Genomic DNA, 19,438 nt, shown 5'->3' with positions numbered 1-19,438 from the left:
AAGTTATTACAAATGTTATTTTCCTTCTTTCCTGCCTCCTCCATTGTTAATTAAACCCATCCCATTTTGTTTTTGTTCTAATCTATAAAGGATATAAATCCCTGACTCTATTCTCAGATACGATTTTCTTATTTGTAAAGTCATATGTAAACATTTATGTGTACATATAAACTATGTATATAAATACAGACTCTGACTTTTGTACATGTAAGAAAGACATATCCAAAACACTCAGATTTTCTCTTTTTTTAATGACATGACATAACTTTTTAGTTTCTTCATATATATTGTCATAGATCATGTAGTTTTTTAAATATCAGAGCTGTTTAAAAACTATGCTTACAGTTTTTTTTTTCTCTGTTACAAACACTTCCTCAAATTGGTTTAAGGGAAATCTCGGTACCACTACTAATTAATAGTAAAGCTTGTGTGGTCCACGTATTTCTAAAATCGTACGTTATCTGTAAAATAAAATTATCTTCAACTTAGTTTTAAAATATAAGATAGAAAATTTTATAGTAACATGGCTATTACATTAAGAAAGCCCAGCTGATGAAGTTTCCTTACAGTGTAGTGTTTTTATCTTTTGGTGGTTTTTCTGTGGTAAGATTTTCTATGATTAAAAGGCAATTTTATGCCTGTGATCACAGCACTTTAGGAGGCTAAAGCAGGAAGATTGCTTGTGTCCAGGAGTTAGAGACTAGCCTGGGCAACATAGTGAGACCTTGTCTCTACAGAAAAAAAAAAAAAAAGCTGGGCATGATGGCACACCCCTGTAGTCCCAGCTACTAGGGAGGGAGGCTGAGATGAGAGGATTGCTTGAGGCTGAGAGTTGGAGGTTGTAGTGAGCCTTGATCATGCCGCTGCCTTCCAGCCTGCATGATAAAGTGAGACCCTGTCTCAAAAACAAACCAAAAAAAAGCAATTTTAAAGAAACATATTATTTGACGGTAGCATTCATTGTTGAATAAGGAAACACATTTCTTTTTCTTCTGGTTTATTTGATAGTTGATCTATTTTTTAAAAATTTCTTTTCCAATATTTAATCATTTCTTCTGGAAATAATTTATGGTGGAATTTTTCTAGTAGGTACCTGTTGAGTAGCATATACTATAAAAAGTCAGCCTATGTCTAAACTAGAATTTAAAAAAAATTGGTTTCTAATAGTTTCCTTGATCATGCCATATTAAAGACTTGTAAGTATCATATAAGACATTAGTGCATTTTTATTTATGTATGAAATATTTTGAAGGTAGTATTGAGTCATATTTTTATAGTGAGATATTTTAAAGTAATATTTAACATATTTTTGTTCTTTGATACCGTAGAATTAAAATTGATTTTCATCATTGTAATTTCTATCGTGGGCTAAAGACTAAAACTTGACTAAAAGTTGATTTAATTTTAGTTATAACTACATTATGAGGTGTAACATGCTGATTTATTACTCTGGCCTCTTAAAGCACTAAGCCATCCTTTTGGAAGCTGTCTTGGTGTTCAGTGAGTAATAAAACAGGACTTTCTAGCTTAATGCATATTGAAATCAATACTAATATTAATTTTTCCCTTTGAAAGACAAAGGAATAAACCTAAAATCTAATACACATCTTGTGTAAGTTAGATAACCTGCAAATAGTTATATGCCAAACATTGAAATGGTTTTATTCATTCTACAGCTGTTCTTTTTTCCTGTTTTGTAAAATAATTATTTTGGTTTAGTCTTTTTTCTAGACATTCCTATCCTTGACTTTTCTTTCCAGATTTTGTTTCCTAGCCTGTTTGCCATGTTTCCCTTCTTACGTGTCAGGAAATTATTCTACCCTTCTCCATTTTGGTAAGATGAAAGTTTATAAAGCAATCAAAATAGTATTTTCAATATAAATAGGTGGTGCACATTGATTTTTCTTTGTAATTTTACTGAAAGTGTACTTGTCTGTCTGTCTATTTATTCTAACCCTTTTGGTTTTCCATTTTTAGAGAAAATGAAATTCATTTTGGAAAAGTTTCCTGATTCGTTTCAAATATTCTTTTGATAATTTTTTTTGAAGAAAATTGGCAACCATAAAAATCAGTTTATTTTCTCTCCAAATGGGATATTTCACTTTGATTTTTAAAAATTTTATGTGTTCCTAGCAACATGCAGATTGTAAGTGGCTGGCAGAGTGACAGATGTGATTGCAAAAGCCAAATGATTGTCATGCCTGTTATGTGTACAGCGTAAATCCATTGTTATCCCTCTTAGGTAAATTTATAAGCATTTAGATAAGTCATGAGTCCAAAATGTGCACTGTTCCTTTTTACTAACCCAATGGCTTAAATGGAGAACCTGAGAGAGTTTTAGAATAGTAAAGTTACTTGTCTTGGTGTCGTAGTTCAAAACTGGACATACAGAAGACATTTTACATGAGCATGGTGTATAATTTTGTAAATCTATGTTTTATTTACCCTTTCAGTTTCATTTTTCTTTGTCTTTTCCTGTGTTTTTCTGTTTGTTTCTTTTTCTTTCTGCAAGTTGCTTAAATATGCATTTGAAAATAATCTCAATAGGCTGAAATGATTGGATTGTACTTGTTAAGGTTTTTTCTTTGTGGATTATTAATGCACACATCAGTGTAAAAGCAATTTTCACCCTTCAAACTACAACATATTTTAACATCTTTTAAAAATACTGATTGCTTTCTTTATGATATTTACAAATAACATGACATTTAAACATATATTTAAATTCAACCTTCACATTATATAATGCATTTTTCGTTGTCATTTATTATTATGGTTTGTTATATTTCATGATTACTTACAATTATCTAAAGACTCAAAACAAATATTAAATCAAGCATATTAGAGTATCTGTTTTAATGAATCAGCTTAAGTCGATACAAGTGAGAACACACAAAGAAATTGATAGAAAAAATTAAGTTATCAGCCAATTCTTCTAGTTGTTATAAAATGCATATTACCAAACAGTGATGCCTCTTTTTCTGCCTTACCTTTGTGTCCTCCATCCCTTAAAAACATTCTCTAAATAAGTAAAGTTGATGAATAAATTTTGTGGGCAGTGATGAGTATCTATATCTTTTTAAAGAAACAAAGAACATATACATATCTGATAGCAAGTATTATAAACACCTAGGCAGATGGTAATGTGAAGAATTAATGCACATATCTGATAGCAAGTATTATAAACACCTAGGCAGATGGTAATGTGAAGAATTAATGCAGATCTGGACGATTAGACCAAAGGAATCTACTATTAGGTAGAAAATTTTGGCTGTGGTTAATATCCTGAGTTTGGAATCTGAATTAAAGGAAGGTTATATTGAAAATGGAAGTATCTGTAGTAGTTTGCCTTTTGGGTTCTTGATTCATATATAGATATCTGGGCTTCAGAGTTAAAGATATTTCCTTTAGCAAGACTTCTGAGTCATCTAGAAAAAGGCAAAGTATTATATATCATTGTTTTAGAGTAGATTTGTCCTGAAACCCAAGTTACTGGGTCAAAGGTCTGCCAGCCTTTGATGATGAGGAAGTAAGTTGGTAATCCATGTAGCTTTTTTTTTTTTTTTTTTGGAATCTGATTTGCCTTAGATTTGAAGCCATCTTATGATTGCTAAACATGATAATGTCTAAGCAAAGGTGCAGTGAACTATAAACAGTTTGAGTCCCACCTAATACTGTGCACATACATATACACATAAAGGTACATTAAATCATGCTTTTGCTTTATATTGAGAAACACAAATCGAAAGTGGCAGGGTGCCAGATAAAGTTGAATTCTTAACATTCGAATATTCTACTTCTTGAAGTTCAAAACAATTTTACATGCTGATTTTCTGAGATCTTGTAATTTATTATGAGTTTAAGAAGTAGATCTTTGTGAGGAACTTGATGAGTGTTTTATGCTACTACATTTTATGATACAGATTTTTCACTAAGAGCTTTTTGTTGAGGTCTAGGTCTCTACTGGTAACAACCTTTATAGTGTTAATAAAGTCATATACTATATAAATATATCAGGTAAAGAGGATTTTTTTTTTTTTCTTTTAAGGGCGAGTGTTGTTTTCCAAATGCATATGAAAAGCACAGGTCAATTTGTGAATTCTTCAAAGTAGTGGTACTCTTTTTATTTATAGTTTGTCCAAAAACTGAAACATTATTTTTTACCTTTAAAAAGGTACAATTCTCTTAGTAAATAATGTTTATTTTTATTTTCTAGATGTTGTAAATTTTGATGACATAGCTTCCTCAGAGAACTTGCTTCATCTCACTGCAAATAGACCAAAGATGCCTGGAAGAAGATTGCCGGGCCGTTTCAATGGTGGACATTCTGTGAGTTCACCTAATTGTCTTAAACTACAGTAGATTTAGCAAATGCAGAGTCCATTTGAAGATAGAGGATTTGTAGCTCTACCTCAGTTTAACAATCGGGATGATAACTGTTATACTTAAGTGGCAAATGCTAGTATTTAAGGAGATAGAGGGAGAGAGCTGTGTTCATTCCAACAGGGTCTGGAATGGAAGGTTACAGAATCAGAAGGAAATTATCATGAGGCTGTAGCCACAGAGCACAGGGTCAAAGGGTGACAAAGGAAGAACCTGTTTGATTTGTCTTTCAACAACAGTTACTAAAATTCAGCAGATACTCACTTTAGGAAAGATTGAGAAAAATTTTTCCCCTGAATTATTCAGTTTTTTTTTTCTTTTTTCTAAATTTTAAAAATTAACTTCAGCGGATACATAATAGATGTGTATATTTATGAGTTATGTGAGATATTTTGATACAGGCATGAAATGCAGAATAATTATATCAGGGTAAATGCGGTATCCCATCACATCAAACAATTGTCTTTTGTGTTACAAACAATCCAAATTGTCTTCTTAGTTATTTTTAAGTGTACAATTAAATTATTTTTGACTGGTAGTTACCCTGTTATGCTACCAAATAATAGGTCTTATTCAATTTTTTTTTACTTATTAACCATTCCCCTATTCCTACCACCACCCGACTAACACCCTTCCCAGCCTCTGGTAACCATCTTTCTGTTCTCTGTCTCCATGAGTTCAATTGTTTTAATTTTTTTAGTGAGAACATGCAAAGTTTGTTCTTCTGTGGCAGGCTTAGTTCACTTAAAATAGTGACCTCCAGTTCTATCCATGTTGCAAATGACAGGATCTCATTCTTTTTTGTGACTGAATAGTATTCCATTTTCTATATGTACCACATTTTCTTTATCCATTTGTCTGTTAATGGACACTTAGGTTGATTCCAATTCTTGGCTATATTCTTGTGAATAGTGCTACAATAAACATGGGAATGCAGATATTCCTTTGATATACAGATTTCCTTTTTCTTGGTATATACTTAGCAGTGCTGGATCAGATGGTAGCTCTATATTTAGTTTTTTGAGGAACCTGCAAATTTTTCTCCATAGTAGTTGTACTAATTTACATTCTCCCCAGCAGTGTGTGAGGGTTCCCCTTTTCTCCACATCCTTGCCAGCATTTGTTGTTACCTATCTTTTGGATAAAAGCCATTTTAATTGGAGTGAGGTAATAACTCATTGTAGTTTTGATTTGTATTTCTCTGATGATTGTTGTGAAATATTCATTGTTTTTGTAGTACTTATCCTCATGTCTAAATGTATTAACTTCTTTGTATGCTTTTTCTACATTGCCTGGAGTACTGGTGGTAATGTAATGTTAATATATTAGCTCTTAAACACTATAGTACTTTTAAAATTACCTAAATGGAGAAAATCCTTGCTGCTAAGAGGCAAGCTGTTTTTGCCCTCAAGATACGTAACTATGTTATTCAGCTTGAAAGTATGTAGCATCCTATTAATGATAATGGGATATCAGCAACAGTAGCAGCTGAAAAATCCATAAAAATTACTTGTTTTATTATCCAAAGACTTACTACCTTTTCTTTTCTTTGGTCTGTTATGTCTCTTCACTTCTAAAAAATCATTTAGCCATCTCACAGCCCCGAAAAAATCTTGAAGTTACCAAAAGAAGAAGACAGTGTCAACCTAAAGCCATCTGAATTAAAAAAGGATACGTGCTATTCTCCAAAGGTGAGGTGCATTGTGGGTTAAGGTTTGTTGACTTTCTGGGATTCTTTGTGGACATCAAACACAGGTAATTTAAGTTGTTCTTTAGGAAGAATTATTTCTCCTGCCAAGAAATGAAATAATTACTGCTAAAAAATTGAGTTGTTTAGCTTCGTCAGACTATTTTCTGCAAATACTTTTGAAAGAGCTTACATTTTAATTGAATAAAATAAATATTACATATTTCATATTTTTAAAGGCATAGATCTCTGCATCTATTTCATTTCTCCATTAAACATATATTCTTAAGGTCAGAAATGAACACTTGTGTAGTATTTACCTAGCTTGGTGCTTAGTACAATAATTAAGCATTCAGTATATAGTGGAATGAATGGCAGAATACTGTATGTACATGAATCCTTTCATCTGTTACATGTGTTAGATGTCTTGTCAAAATTTTTACCATTTTTATTTAACATAGTTTCACCACAACTGACACACATTTAAGGTCATTTAGGTTTCCTCCCAAATTATTTCTCTATTTCATTTTAGGGCATTTTTGTCAGAGTGTTTCCAATTTATTAAATACACTTAGTCTGATTCTCTAAGCTGTCAGCAGTCTATTAAAATTCTATTAAAGTGACTTGCTATTTTTTTAGTGAAATAGTTATGAGGTGTCAGGCTATGGACTCATTTTAGTGACTCTTCTTGAACCTATTATATTGTTCACAATTACTTTTAAGTGAAGCTCTTTGGACATTCCAAACAGTAAGTATTGAATATGGAAGAAAAAATAATACCTTTATAGTGCTGTTATGTTCTTGCTCCTGTTTCACTAGGCGAACCATCGATAATATGCATTTGATGGGTTTTTCTTTTTTCCTTTTTTCTTCTGTTAATGAAATTGTCATTTCCTACAAAAACCACTAATGATTATAAATTTATTCTTGAGTTGTCTGGCGGTTTTTCCAGTTGTGAATATCAAATTGCTTTTGAATTTCCAAATTTGCCATTTATCTTGAAGTACTTAATTGTTTTTCTTCTTGATGTAAAAATCTTTTGAACTTAAATATAATATTAAAGTCAGAAAAAAAAAATTTTGTGTGTTTTCAGCCATCAGTGTACCTTTCAACACCTTCCAGTGCTTCTAAAGCAAATACAACTGCTTTCCTGACTCCATTAGAAATCAAAGCTAAAGTAGAAACAGATGATGTGAAAAAAAATTGCCTGGATGAACTTAGAGCCCAGATTATTGAATTGTTGTGCATTGTAGAGGCACTGAAAAAGGATCACGGGTAAGTAGCCCTTCTTTTCTCCTATGAGTACTACTTAACCCATGCGTAAAGAATTTTTTTTCAAACCATATTAAGTAAAAATCTAATCTGTGGCTGGGTGTGGTAGTTCACTCCTGTAATTCCAGCATTTTGGGAGACCAAGGTTGGAGGATTGCTTGAGTCCGGGAGTTCGAGACCAGCCTGGACAACATGGCAAAACCCCATTTTTGCAAAAAAATAAAAAATAAAAAGGAAAGAAAGAAAAAGAAAAAGCCAGGGTTGGTGGCACATCCCTGTAGTCCTAGCTACTCAAGAGGCTGAGGTGGGAGGATCTCTTGAGCCTGGGAAGTCAAGGCTGCAGTAAGCTGTGAACATGCCACTGCACTCCAGCCTGGGCAACAAAACCAAGACTGTGTCAAACAAAAGTCTCTGGTATGAGCAAATATATTTTCAAAGAAATTTTCATTAACAGTGCTTTTCTCTTTTTGGCAAAAAAGTTAAATTGGTGAAGTTATTCTTGTAGGTGGATTGTGGAAAACGTACATACATAACCATAATTTTAGGCTGGAAATCTTCTGGTCAGATATGATTAGTTTTTAAACTGCTAGGAAAAATACTGTATTTTGGATCTGGTTATGTATCTATACATATAGTTAACTTAGTTTTCAGAGGATTTGATCAGTGCTTCTGCGAGGTTGAGTTGGACATTTATAAAATGAATGTGTCGGGATAGGTGATCTCTAAAACCCTTCCCTTAACTCTGAAAATTTTTTGGTATGGTATATGTTGAGACATACCGTAGTTGAAAGTTAGGGACTTTTTAGAGCTAAAACAAATTTACAAGATCACCTATTATAGGTGAGCTCCCCCTCTGGCTTTTTAAATGAAGAGATAAAAGTTTATAGAGATAAAGTTATTTAGCCAAGATCACACAGTTCTTAAATGACATAGCTAGAACTCAAACCCATATTATGTTTAGAGATCTTTATTTTATTTTATTTTATTTTAAATGAGATAGAGTCTCGCTGTGTTGCCCAGGCTGGGGTGCAGTGGCGCGATCTTGGTTCACTGCAGGCTGCGCCTCCCGTGTTCACACCATTCTCCTGCCTCAGCCTCCCGAGTAGCTGGGACTACAGGCACCCACCACCACGCCCGGCTAATTTTTTGTATTTTTGGTAGAGACGGGGTTTCACCTTGTTAGCCAGGATATTCTCGATCTCCTGAACTTGTGATCCGCCTGCCTCGGCCTCCCAAAGTGCTGGGATTACAGGCATGAGTCACTGCACCTGGCCAAGATCTTTTCTATAACCACTAGTATTTGAATTTTAAAACTTGTTGACATTTTAAGCGTAATTCTGCAAAAGCCCAGTAGGTAAAGCAGATTTGTAAAAAAAAATGCAGCTAATCTAATTGAATTGAGAGTGAGGGTGCTCATACCTTGTCTTCAACTTCCCTTCTAAAAAGATTTCTTGGAATACAGTATAAAAGTTGTGGCCAAATAAAAAGTATAAAAGAACAAAAAATAAAAATCAAGCACATAAAAGTTATAGCCAGAGGCCATGTTACCTCTGAGCCTGATTTTATCATTTCTTTTCCAATTTTAAGTTGGCCTGGGAATCTTGTTAAAAACAATATTGAGATTAACAGTATAAGGTATTTGGAGTTTGCAGAACACTTTTACAGGTATTTCTTAGAAACAAAAACTATATCTTGAATGTCTACTTTAAAATGTTATATATTTTATATGTTATGTATATAGAGAGAGTTTATAATTCAATACATGATGGTATTTCTTGGAATCCTTCAGTTTATCTGTGTTGAAAGATTCTTTTAGTAGATTCTGCAACATGCACATTATAAGCTGTAAGTTTACTTGTCCAGTAAATATTTATTAATTGCCACCCATGTACCAGTTAGAGAACTCTCCTGATTGGATTTTGTTGTTTTACATTTTTTATACTGTGCACTGTTTTACATATACATATTGCCCATAGGTGCTCTTAAATTAGCTCTAGAACGGATAAAATATTTCTGAGATATATATATATATGTTTTAAAATATAAAACATTTTAGAAGTCTTTCCAAAGGTTATTTTCAGTATCTTCAGTTTCTCTGGAAAAGTGAAACTGGATGGCAGTTTTTTTTTTTTTTAAATATCTAAAAAGCTTGCATCAGCAGGAGAAGGGATAAACACTGTTGATACATTAATAGAGAAATACTACACAGCATACAACAATAGTAAATTTCAACATCAATATGAATTAATCTAAATATTGAGAGGAGGGAGCAGGTCAGAAGCATACACGCAATCAGTGTATTTCATTTATATAAAGTTGGAAAGCATACCAAACCAGAAAGTATATTATTTTAAGAATACATTTGCATGTGACAAAATTAGAACAACAAAGGAATAATAACAAATACTATAAAACTTTTTCTATGGAAGAGAGGGAAATAGGATAAAGGAAAGAGGGTCACTTTTTGGGATATTAGAGGTACTGGTAATATTTTATTTCTTTAGTTGACTTGGAGTTCAGAGGTTTTTGTTTTACTCTTATAATAGTAGATCTTTATAGCTTAGATATCACTAAGAAATTATTGCTAAGAAGTTAGTTTTGAAACGTTACATAAAAAATTTTAAAATTCCTTCCTTATGTATTTTTTCTTCATGAGTTTTTTCTTTTTTACTTTTTCAAGCTGTTGTTTCTACAGTATTCTCAAGAATTTTCCAAGTATATGTTGAGACTGAAAATGTCCATACTTTTGATTTAGAAATTTGATATACTAACATATTCCTCCCATTCCTTCTGTTTCATTCCTCGATTTCTCCCACTCCTTCTGTCTCCAGAATAATGAATCAGCCAAACAAAAAACCTGGATATTTGGATAACAAACCACATATAAATATGAAAATTTCAGCAGCATGAAAATGGTTTAAAATTTGTGCAAAGATATAATATTGAATATTCACTTAAAGCTATAGAAAGAAGAACAACTGTATGGAAAGATTAGAAGGGAACACAGGAAGATGAAAACATGAGTTAAGGGGGAGAAACTATTGGCTAGAGTTTTTAATTTGTTTGGTTTTTAGATTTTAATGTGGTATTTAATTTTTAAAAATAGAGAAATTCAAAGTCTAGGTTATCTTATCAGATAAACTGTTAACTTGCCTTGTATTGTGATATGTTGCTGTTCATTTTACTAAATTGCTTGGGTTTTGAGGTTTCCAACCTGGAAAATGTATGATAGCTGAATATAGAAAATTTCTTCTAAAGGTTAGATATTATTTCTGTCTTCATGAGCTGCTCTGAATTTGCTTGATTTCTTGATCTCAGATAGATTTGCCTTGGTTTTGCTGAATTTTTAACTGTTGTATTGAACCATTCTAACTAGAGAATCTTACATTTTTCTTAATTAACATTGCTATTGCCCTTAAAAGGATTTTCCCATGAACTGGTGGGTTAGGTAACAAAAAGCCTGTAAACATCAGTCAAATAAATTATTTAATCGAAAGACTTAACAATAATAAGTACTTTGTTTTTAGGAAAGAACTGGAAAAACTGCGAAAAGATTTGGAAGAAGAGAAGGCAATGAGAAGCAATCTAGAGGTAATTCATTTCTTCCAGCATTGAGAGTTTAGTCAGCATAAACTGGATATGTTTTTCCCAACCCAACTGGATAATTGGTTTCTGTGCAAATTATGCTATACTACTTCAGTTGGATATATACACAATGTACTACTATTCAGTCACAAAAAAAGAATGAGATCCTGTAATTTGCAACAACATAGATGGAACTGGAGGTAATTGTGTTAAGTGAAATAAGCCAGGCATAGAAAGACAAACTGCGTATTCCAACTTATTTGTGGGAGCTAAAAAAAAAATTTTAAAAATTTGAACTCATAGAGAACAGAAAGATGGTTACCAGAGGGTGGGAATGGTGTTATGGAATTAATTAGTGGCAAGATATTCTTTTGAAATTGGAATCAGTCCTCTTAAACCCTGCCTCTGCTTTATCAACTAAGTTTACATGTTGTAAATCTTTTGTTATTTCCACAATATTCACAGCATCTTCACCAGCAGTAGATTCCACCTCACAAAACTTTCTTTGCTGATCCAAAAGAAGCAGCTCCTCATTTATTCAAGTTTGATCCACTTTTAATTCTCATTCTCTTGCTATTTTTACCACATCTTCAGTTATTTTCTCCACTAAAGTCTTCAACCCTCAAAGTCGTCCCTGGGGATTGGAATCATCTTCCAAACTCCTGTTAATATTGATGTTTTGACTTTCTCCTATGAATCATGAATGTTCGTAGTGGCATCTAAACTGATGAATTTTTTTCCAGAAGGCTTTCAGTTTATTTGCCTACATTTATCAGAGGAATCGCTATCTATGGCAGCTATAGCCTTCCAAAATGTGTATCTTAAATAATAAGAATTGAAAATCTAAATGTCTCCTTCATTCATGGGCTACAGAATGGATGTTGTGTTAGCAGACATGAAAGTAACATTAATCTCCTTGTTCATTTCCATCAGAGCTCTTGGGTGACTACGGGCATTGTCAGTGAGCATGCATATTTTAAAAATAATCTTTTTTTTTTTTTTTTTTTTCTCTGAGCAATAGGGTCTCAACCGTGGGCTTAAAATACTCAGTAAATCATGCTGTAAACAGATGTGCTGTTATCCAGGCTTTGTTGTTCCATTTATAGAGCATAGGCAGAGTAGATTTAGCATAATTCTTAAGGGCCAAGGATTTTCAGAATGATAAGTAAGTGATGGTTTCCATTAAAGCTACCAGCTACATTCACCCATTGACTTCTCTCTAGTTATGGAAGTCCTAGATGATATCTTCTTTCAATAGAAGGCTGTTTTACCTCCACTGAAAATTTGTTCCTGTAGCCAACTTCATCAGTGATCTTGGCTAGATCTTCTGGATGACTTTACTGCAGCTTCTACATTAGCACTTGCTTTACCTTCCACTTTTATGTCATGGAGATGGCTTCTTTTCTTAAACCACATGAACCAACCTCTGCTACCTTGAAACTTTTCCTCTGCCACTTCCTCACCTCTGTTCGGCCTTCAAAGAATTGAAGAGAGTTAGGGCCTCACTCTGGATTAGGCTTTGGCTTAAGGTAATGTTACAGTTGGTTTGATCTTCTATCTAGACCACTCAAACTTTCCTTCATATCAACAATAAGGCTGTTAAGCTTTCTTATTATTCATATGTTCACTGGAGTAGCACTTTTAATTTTCTTCAAAAACTTTTCCTTTGCAATCAAAACTTGGCTGTTTGGGATAAAAGGCCAATCTCTTGACCTGCTGTGGCTTTCAACATTGCCTTCCTCTCTGAGCTTAATCATTTCTAACTTTTTATTTAATGTGAGAGGGATGTGATTATTTCTTTCACTTGAACACTTAGAGGCCATTTTCGGGTTATTAATTGGCCTAATTTTATTATTAGGCCTGTTCTGTCTCAGATAATAGGAAAGGCCAAGTAGAGGAGGAGAGAGAACAAAGGCTGATCAGTGTAGCAGTTAGAACACACATGACATTTATCAGTTAAGTTTGCTGTTTTATATGGATACGGTTCATGACACCCCAGAACAATTACAATATTAACATCAAAGATTACTGATCACAAATCACCATAACATATATAATTACAGTGAAAACATTTGAAATATTGTGAAAATTGTCAAAATGTGGACACAGTGATACTAAGTGATCACATATTGTTGGAAAAATGGCATTTATAATAGAGTTGCTCAACATAGGATTACCACAAGCCTTTGACTGTAGACAATGCAGTATCTGTGAAGCACAGCAAAATGAAGTACAATAAAACGAGGTATCCCTGTAGTTCTCTTTTCTGTGCAGTTAAGCTATTTTCATTCTTTGCTCAGGGATAGGACTGGTGGTGGTGACAGATGTCTGTGGATTCACTGCCTCCCATTTTTAACTTAAGAGTTTATCTTAATTCTCCACTGATGATTGGCCATTTCAACTATTTCCTTTATCTTTCTTAGCTTTCTTTTTCTCCTCACTAATGTTTATCTTCATTTGCATTATTCTTTCTGCATATCTCAGAGAAAGTTGTATCCTACCTTTTTTTAGAGACTCTTCCCATTGTTTAAGTATTTCATACTCCCTTCTGTTTTTTAATCTGCCTCATTACTTACCCCGTTTCTTTTGTCAGCAGTTTGTGGAACAAGAGAGAATTTGGGACTTGCAGTTGGAAAACCTTGGCTCTTATCCTGAGAATCAACTAACTTTTTTGTTTTAAACTGTGTATTAGTTAGGCTTAGCATTTTCTGCACCTTATCTCATTAGACACACATAACAACATGTAAGGATTATTGTTCCTATTATAAGATTGAAAAAAGTAGGGTTCGGAATGATAGTGTTAGGCTGCTCTTGCATTGCTATAAAGAAATACCTGAGACTGGATAATTTATAAAGAAAAGAAATTTAATTGGCTCATGCTTCTACAGGCTGTACAGGAAGAAGCATGGTTTCTGCATCTGCTCACCTTCTAGGGAGGCCTCAGGGAGCTTTTACTCATGGTGAAAGGTCAAATAGGGGCACACATTTCACATGGCGAGAAAGGGAGTAAGAGAGAGAGTGGGGGGAGCCACACACTTTTAAACAACCAAATCTTGTGTGAACTTACTCATCATGAAGGGGGTGATCCAAACATGGATCATCCAAAAACCCCATGATCCAAATACCTCTCACCTGGCCCAACCTCCAATACTGGGGATTACTTTTAATCTGAGATTTGCTGGGGACACAGATCCAAATCATATCAATGATTAACAGCAGTGGAGCTGAAATTTTAAATATATATTTTTTTGAGATGGAGTCACTCTGTTGCTTAGGCTGGAGTGCAGTGGTGCGAACTTGGCTCACTGCAAGCTCCACCTCCTGGGTTCACGCCGTTCTCCCACCTCAGCCTCCCGAGTAGCTGGGACTACAGGCGCCCACCATCACACTCGGCTAGTTTTATTTTTGTATTTTTAGTAGAGACGGGGTTTCACCGTGTTAGCCAGGATGGTCTTGATCTCCTGACCTCGTGATTCGCCCACCTCAGCCTCCCAAAGTGCTGGGATTACAGGCGTGAGCCACCGTGCCTGGCCCCCCCTTTTTTTTTTTTCTTTTTTTTGAGATGAAGTCTTGCTGTTACCCAGGCTGGAGTGCAATGGTGCGATCTTGGCTCACTGCGACCACCACCTCCCAAGTTCAAGCAGTTCTCCTGCCTCAGCCTCCCGAGTAGCGAGGTCTACAGGCATGCGCCACAAAACCCAGCTAATTTTTTTTGTATTTTTAATAGAGATGGGGTTTTGCCATGTTGGCCAGGCTGATCTCAAACTCCTGACCTCAGGTGATCCACCTGCCATGGCCCCCCAAAGTACTGGGATTACAGGCATGAGCCACTGCACCTGGCCTTAAAAATGTTTTCTAACAGAAGCACCCAATCTTCAGAACCTTTGCACTTCAGGATTAAATTACACTGTGTGAATTTAGACAAGTCACTTAACCTCCTTTAGCTTTAGTTGTTGAGATAATTTATGTGAAAGTACTTTGTAAATTATAAAACTTGATTTTATCCTTATTTCCAACATTATCCTCTATTGGCAGCTTTACTACTTTGCATGAAAATACTTGACTTTTTCCATTATTCAGAATCAAAGAATAGCCTCCATTTAGGTCTAGCAGCGTTCTTGATATACTGCAGTTACTTTCTCTTTTCACTTGAGGTTGGTTTGTTGAAATATGAAAATAACCCCCATCCTCTTAAAAATAGTCTACTTTTGTGGTCTCTGATTTTTCACCTTCAATTCAGTCTGTAACCCTTTGCATCTTAGGTTAGGTTTACTGATGCCAAATTCAAGGTCTTTTATTCAGTTCCTGCAACATACCACTTTTTTTTTTTTTTCTACCATTGCCACTCTGTCAAAGGTTTGTCTTGGTTTAGATGATACTACATCCTATTGTCTCTAATTTCTCCATCTCCTCTTCCTTCCTTTTTTACTTTTTAAATTTTGTTTTTAGAGACAGGGAGTCACTCTGTCACCCAGTCTAGAATACAGTGAAACAATCATAGCCCACTGCAGCCTCAAACTCCTGGGAACAAGTGATCCTCCTGCCTCAGCCTCCCAAGTAGCTGAGACTACAGGCATGCACTTTCATGCCTGGTTAATTTTTCAGTTTTTTGTAGGGACTGGTTCTCACCATGTTGCCCAGGTTGATCTTGAACTCCTGGCCTCAAGTGATCCTCCCACTTTGGCCTCCCAAAGTGATAGGATTAAAGGTATGAGCCACCATGCCTGGCCTTCCTCTTCCTTCCTTGTAACCTAAATGTAAATATTCCTTCACTGGTATCCTTGGCTTTTCTGTTTGAGCATTCACATTTTGAATTCATCTGTACTCATGAATCTAATGATTAGCTCTAGTACCTCTCCCCTCTAAATTAAATTCGTATTTTCCCAGCTTATATCCTATGTTTCTGGCTTTTTGTCCCCCCTGGATGTTTCATCATGAACTTAGATTTAGCATGTCCTCAGTTAAATTTATCATCTTCCTTTCCTGTTGTTTTGATTTCCTGTTTCTGTTGATAATTTCTGTTGCCCTTATAGTCATATAGACATGGTACTTTGTACATGGTTCTCTTCTAGTTCCATTCACTTTTAGTCCTATTACCTCCTAATCTTTATGTCGTTATCCCCACTATATCTTGTTCTGATGCTTATTATCTTCTGCTTAGCTTTCTTGAGTACTCTAATTTAATCTCAGATTAATCTTTCCTTCATCAAGTACTTTCAAGAGCTTTCCATTACATGCTGAATAAAGTTCCAACAACTTACTATATGAGGTGTTTTTATATTTTGGTCCTAGTTATCTTTATTTACTTGCGGATCCTCCTCCATTGTGCCTCTTACAATTGATATGTCTGAATTTTTATTCTTACTGTGTTTTCTTGGATTGTCCTTTTGTCTCATCTTCTAATGCCCACATTCTACAGATTCTCAAGGCCCTGCTCAATTACCTTCATTAAATTGATATTAGTCTGTCTCTGATTAAAAGTAATTTAGTGGCCGGGTGCAGTGGCTCAACCTGTAATCCCAGCACTTTGGGAGGCCGAGGTGGGTGGATCACCTGAGATCAGGAGTTCAAGACCAGTCTGGCCAACATGGTGAAACCTTGTCTCTACTAAAAAAATACAAAAATTAGCTGGGCATGGTGGTACACATCTGTAATCCCAGCTACTAGGCTGAGGCATGAGAATCACTTGAACCCAGGAGGCAGAGGTTGCTGTGAGCCGAGATCATGCCACTGCACTCCAGCCTGGGTGACAGAACGAGATTCTGTCCCCCAAAAAAGTGGTCTTCTTCCAAATTTGCAAGACTTGTAGTTTTGTAAGAGATGTATATATAATAACTTCCTATGTTTTCACTGTTAGAGTATGTACTTATTCTACCTGTCTTTGAGACTGCAAGTTTGTTTGGGTAGGATCCATGTCTTTTTTATCTTTGCTCATTGCTCCTAACACAGTGCTGTATACATACTAGATATCTAATACATTATTGACAAATTAATCAAAGTGTACATGTTAAAAGTATATCTTAAATTCACAGCATGTAACATGGTAGATATTGAGAAATTTTTAAGTGTTTTTTGACTTTTTTCTCACATTTTATATATACGTGTTTATATTCATACGTGAAAATAAGATAATGAGACAAGTAAGAGGAACTTAATAGTGTTAAACTTGTATATCTGACTTAATTTGCCATAAAAATTATGACAAGAGTCAAGTTGTTTCTCTTTTGGGTAACTTAATATGATTTTATTTTTCTAGCAAAGTCAGCTGTTACTTGGCCTCACACTGACTTGTATTACATATGTATTTTTTCTTTTGTTACAGGTAGAGTTTTACCCTGTATTTGTAAAAGCACACCTAAGGCACTAAAGTTTTAGAATAAGTTATTTAAAGGAGAAAGATGTTTCTCCAAAGATTAAAAGTAGTACTTTAATGTTAACGTTATACAGTATTATAATGTTCACTAAAAATGAACAATGAACATACAAAGAGAAACTCTAGCAATGTATTTGCATGATTACTGATTTTTTTTCCTAATTTTATTGGGGTACAGGTGGTATTTGGTTACATGAGTGAGTTCTTTAGTGGTGATTTGTGAGATTTTAGTGCACCCATCACCTGAGCAGTATAATGCTACACCGTATTTGTAGTCTTTTATCCCTCGCCCCCTTCCCACTCTTCAACTCAAGTCCCCAGAGTCTGTTGTATCATTCTTTTGCTTCCTCATAGCCTAGCTCCCACATGTCCATGAGAACATACAATGTATTGATTTTCCATTCCTGAGTTACTTCATTAGAATAATAGTCTCCAGTTTCATCGAGGTCACTGCAGATGCTGTTAATTCATTCCTTTTTTTTTGTCTAAGTAGTAGTCCATCATATATATCACAGTGGCCTTATCCACTCATTGAATGATGGGCATTTGGTTTGGTTCCATGATTTTGCTATTGTGAATCTTGCTGCTATAAACATGTGTGTGCAAGTATATTTTTCGAATAATGACTTCTTTTCCTCTGGGTAGATACCTAGTAGTGGGATTGCTGGATCAAATGGTAGTTCTACTTTTAGTTCTATAAGGAATCTCCACACTGTTTTCTATAGTGGCTGTACTAGTTTACATTCCCACCAGCAGTGCAGAAGTGTTCCCTGATCACCTCATCCGTGCCAACATCTGCTGTTTTTTGATTTTTGATTATGGCCATTCTTGCAGGAGTGAGGTGGTAGTATCGCATTGTGGTTTTGATTTACATGTCTCCAATCATTAGTGATGTTGAGCATTTCTTCATATGTTTGTTGGCCATTTGCACATCTTTTTTTGAGGATTGTCTATTCATGAACTTAGCCCACTTTTTGATGGGATTGCTTTTTCTTACCGATTTGTTAGAATTTGTTGTAGATTCTGGATATAGTCCTTTGTCAGATGTATAGATTGTGAAGATTTTCTCCCACTCTGTGGGTTGTCTGTTTACTCTGTTGACTGTTCCTTTTGCCATGCAAAAGCTCTTTAATTAGGTCTCAGCTATTTGTCTTTGTTTTTATTACATTTGTTTTTGGGCTCTTGGTCATGAAATCCTTGCCGTATTTGTAGTCTTTTATCCCTCGCCCCCTTCCCACTCTTCAACTCAAGTCCCCAGAGTCTGTTGTATCATTCTTTTGCTTCCTATGATAGGGCCTATGCCAATAACTAGAAGGGTTTTCTATTGTTATCTTTGAGAATTTTTATAGTTTCAGGTCTTAGGTTTTAGTCCTTAATCCATCTTGAGTTCATTTCTGTATAAGGTGAAAGATGAGGCTCCAGCTTCATTCTCCTACATGTGACTAGCCAGTTATCCCAGCACCATTTGTTGAAAGGGGTGTCCTTTATGTTTTTGTTTGCTTTGTCGAAGAGCAGTTGGCTGTAAGTATTTGGGTTTATTTCTGAGTTCTCTGTTCTGTTCCATTGGTCTGTGTGCCTATTTTTATGTCAGTACTATGCTGTTTTGGTGACTGTGGCCTTACTGTATAGTTTGAAATGAGGTAGTGTGATGCCTCCAGATTTGTTCTTTTTCCTTAGTCTTGCTTTGGCTATGCGGGCTTTTTTTGGTTCCATATGAATTTTAGAATTGTTTTTTCTAATTCTGTGAAGAATGATGGTGGTATTTTGATGGGAATTGCCTTGAATTTATGCATAGCTTTTGACAGTGTGGTCATTTTCACAGTATTGATTCTACCCATCCATGAGCATGGGATGCGTTTTCATTTGTGCCGTCTGTGATTTCTTTCAGCAGTGTTTGTAGTTTTCCTCGTAGAGGTCTTTTGACTCCTTGGTTAATTCTTAAGTATTTTGTTTTATTTTATTTTTTGCAGATATTGTAAAAGGAGTTCTTGGTTTGATTCTCTGCTTGGTTGCTATTGGTATATAGAAGAGCTACTGATTTGTGGACATTAATCTTGTACCCAAAACTTTGCTGAATTGTTTTATCAGTTCTAGGAGCTTTCTGAAGGAGTCTTTAGGGTTTCCAAGGTAAATTATTG

General features: G+C 34.8%; 1 protein-coding gene across 1 annotated transcript in view; it reads left to right on the top strand.

Moving 5' to 3' along the window:
• The window catches only part of CD2AP (CD2 associated protein), a 156,819-nt gene that overhangs the window by 128,252 nt on the left and 9,129 nt on the right, over positions 1-19,438 (top strand). Inside the window, exons 14-17 of the mRNA XM_023212978.3 lie at positions 4,217-4,329; positions 5,973-6,074; positions 7,164-7,345; positions 10,870-10,933. Of these exons, the coding sequence (XP_023068746.1) occupies positions 4,217-4,329; positions 5,973-6,074; positions 7,164-7,345; positions 10,870-10,933 (461 nt within the window). The remainder of the gene's footprint in view (positions 1-4,216; positions 4,330-5,972; positions 6,075-7,163; positions 7,346-10,869; positions 10,934-19,438) is intronic.

Source organism: Piliocolobus tephrosceles, chromosome 5 (assembly GCF_002776525.5).
Source record: "Piliocolobus tephrosceles isolate RC106 chromosome 5, ASM277652v3, whole genome shotgun sequence".
NCBI classification, from domain to species: Eukaryota; Metazoa; Chordata; class Mammalia; order Primates; family Cercopithecidae; genus Piliocolobus; species Piliocolobus tephrosceles.
This window is presented reverse-complemented; position numbering and strand designations above follow the sequence as displayed.